Source organism: Tigriopus californicus, chromosome 11, assembly GCF_007210705.1.
Source record: "Tigriopus californicus strain San Diego chromosome 11, Tcal_SD_v2.1, whole genome shotgun sequence".
Taxonomy (NCBI): Eukaryota; Metazoa; Arthropoda; class Copepoda; order Harpacticoida; family Harpacticidae; genus Tigriopus; species Tigriopus californicus.
Window position 1 is genome coordinate 5,542,803 of NC_081450.1, and position 3,137 is coordinate 5,545,939.

Genomic DNA, 3,137 nt, shown 5'->3' on the forward strand with positions numbered 1-3,137 from the left:
ACCTTCGCCAACATGGTCAAAAATACAGTCATTTACCTCTTTGACTACTTGGCATACCGTTTTGTGGTCCATCCTTACGTCGAATCCTATTGCAAACAATCTGAGTGCGACAAAACACCAAATCTTGTGGACTTTTACAACGACCGATTGGAACTGATATTGGTGAATAGTAGTCCTTTGATCGGGCCAGGCGGATGTACGGTACAGCAGACACCAAATCTTGTGGACTTTTACAACGACCGATTGGAACTGATATTGGTGAATAGTAGTCCTTTGATCGAGGTTCCCCGACCTCTCGGGCCCACGATCAAAGAGGTGCCTGGAATATCTATTGCTGTCCACAATATGACAAGCCGAACCATTAGCTCGGTACGTGGTACAGCGCTCTAAAGGGTCCATGATTCATGGTTAAATCTTTTTTACATTATTTACAGCGTTTTTTGAACTTCCTTGATAAAGGTACTGAAGGAGTCATTGTGTTTAGCATTGGCAAAACTGGGAGTGGAACAGTCCCATCAGAGTTCCAACATAAGCTTATCCAGGCCCTGCAAGCTGTGCCGTTCAAGGCAATCCTTCAAATTGAACCAAGCCAAATTCCCGAGGGTCTCTTGGATCCGGCGAAAATTCTAATAGATCAATTTCTTCCTCTACCTGAAATTCTCGGTATTTCTGCAAATGCGAACGAAGGATTTGCCATATGTTGTACTGAATCCATATCTGTCATTGCTGTATTTCTAGAACATCCCAATACCAAATTATTCATCAGTCATTGCGGATCGTCCAGTGTTCAAGAGTCTATTTTTTACGGTGTACCAATTCTGGGGATGCCTATTTTCGAGGACCAATTTGATATCGCTCAAAGTTTAGAAGAACGTGGAGTAGGTTTAGTAATCTGGAACAAAGAACAAATTACTTGGTTAGAAATCAGTGCCAAGATAAAGGAAATAATTCAAAATCCAAAGTAAGTCAGCTACTTATTCAATTCATACTTCTTTTACGGAGCGTCCTTCTTGTTTCAGGTATTCTCAGTCAATGAAAAATCATTCCCAGCTCTTTCAAGATATATATTATCGATACCCACCTTTGGACGAGGCATTGTTTTGGATCAACATAGTCTTGAAGAACAAAGGCACAAAGATCATCCGAACTAGACACGTGGATCTTAACATTTTGATAGATTTGAGTATTGCTTCTATGTTTATGGCAATGTTATGCTGCTTAATCTATTTCAAGTTTTGCCACTGGACACCTGCACAGGCCAAACAAAAACTGTCCTAAAACATAAAGCGGCAAACTTTAAATTGCTGCTTGTGTGTAATTGCACCTTGACCAGCTTTAAATCGTATCCAAATTATGGTAACAGGTGCCACTGTTGTCCAAAAAGACTAGGGTAACTTCAAGTCTTCAGTGATGTAAAGATGATAATATTTCAAAGTACTTACCTGGTGTGCAATGCGATCAAAATGACATGACTGAAAATTCAGGTGGACATTCAATGCTCTTCTCTTTTATTTAGAAAACTCTTTTATAGATATGAGATACCCATCGGACTTTTCCAATCAAAACATTTTCTCATAAACCAAGTTGTGCTCAAAGGAAACTACGTCAAGTTTGGAGTAGGTTCCAAATAAAGCTCAATCAAGTAATATCTGCATGACGGCGCAACATCATTTTGGGGGGATGCCGGTTGCAATATTATATATCATTATATATTATTAATCCCAAGGTTAATAAGCCGGCGAGACGTTTTAAATCTTCTTGCACTTAATTACTTTATCGGAATCCTATATTGACTAAAATGTTCGACCAATCAATTTTGGTAAAAAAGAATCGTACAATTGATAACAAGTAACCCCGTTGAAAAATTAAAAACCACTTAGTAATGACATCAAGGTACAAAATATGCATTTTCATTTGCCTTATTTGACTTCATATACTACTTTCAGTTAATTTAGCATTAAAAAGTTGTACAAATATGCCACAAATGAGTCCAGGATGTCAAAAATGTTTCCAAAAAGTGAGAATTTATAGTTTCGGTCAGAGCAGTTAGTACACAAGTCCTCGGCAGTTGCTTAGCAACTAGGTGCCTTATCTGCCCTCAAGAAACTTAAATTGAAAGTGCAAATTACAGTGCACCACATCATTATGATTGAATAAATGGTGTTTTAACTTTTAAATACTATTTGGACATCGTATTGAGCTATCCCAGTTACAACACACTTCTGCGTAAACATATAAAGATGTTGATTTTCAGCGTGATTGCGTTTGTTCAAAATAAATTGCTCTCGCAGAAATCCTACGACTTCAATTTCTCTTTTAACCTCGCCTGCCATACGATTCAAATAAGCTAAAGTTGCTTCCAAGTATCGATTTGATTTTTCATGAATGCAAATTAATCATCACAGTGCACACTTTTTTAGGACTAACATTTACAAAGGAACAAAATATATATTTACTCAATGATAGCTACTTTCTTTGTATTGAGTTTACAAAAATGAAGCTTGTAGAGGGTTTACACAGTAAATTCAACGTTTTTCAAATTGAAGAGAAACTCGAGTGAGGCCTCGTTATTCGCTTCAAACTGAATGGCATTCCAAGGCTGACATGTTTAAGGCGTTGACCATATTGGATTTTTTTAAATTCAAATGCGAATAAAAATCATAAAAAGAAAGAAAGTTTATCATTTAAAATATACTTTCTGTTCACTAACTACCCGAAAGTTATTTTCTAGCCACTTAAAAACCAATAGCCACACATCAAGCATCAAATAGGGTCTTTGATTGTCTGGCGTTCATGAAACACAAAATTATTTCCATAAAAATTGATTTTCAAAAGAGAAAATATGTTAAGAAAGCCGCTCCAAAGTAAATAACCAATGAAAAGTCATCCCTTCCCATCTCCTAGCCATTATGTTAGCTAATCCAGTTCCATGGGTTCATCAGGGAGCTGATGCGCAAAAACAATTCCGATGTAATCAAAGTTGATTTTTGGTGTGGTTTTGACACCGTAACAATACCTTGGCTTAGTTTCAGAATTTAGGTTGCCCAAAGAAGGTGTCATTTTGAAGTATCTAGCCAATTTCGTGCCTGCTTAGAGCAGGTTAAGAGGTAACATTATCTTTATCTACTTTTGATCCA

At 37.0% G+C, this 3,137-nt stretch overlaps 1 protein-coding gene across 1 annotated transcript in view; it reads left to right on the top strand.

Moving 5' to 3' along the window:
• LOC131890720 (UDP-glucuronosyltransferase 2A3-like) overlaps window positions 1-2,294 on the top strand; it is a 4,718-nt gene extending 2,424 nt beyond the window's left edge. The window contains exons 5-8 of the mRNA XM_059240127.1: window positions 211-369; window positions 435-663; window positions 739-961; window positions 1,020-2,294. Of these exons, the coding sequence (XP_059096110.1) occupies window positions 211-369; window positions 435-663; window positions 739-961; window positions 1,020-1,278 (870 nt within the window). The 3' untranslated portion in view covers window positions 1,279-2,294. The remainder of the gene's footprint in view (window positions 1-210; window positions 370-434; window positions 664-738; window positions 962-1,019) is intronic.
• The last annotated feature ends 843 nt before the right edge of the window (window positions 2,295-3,137 follow it).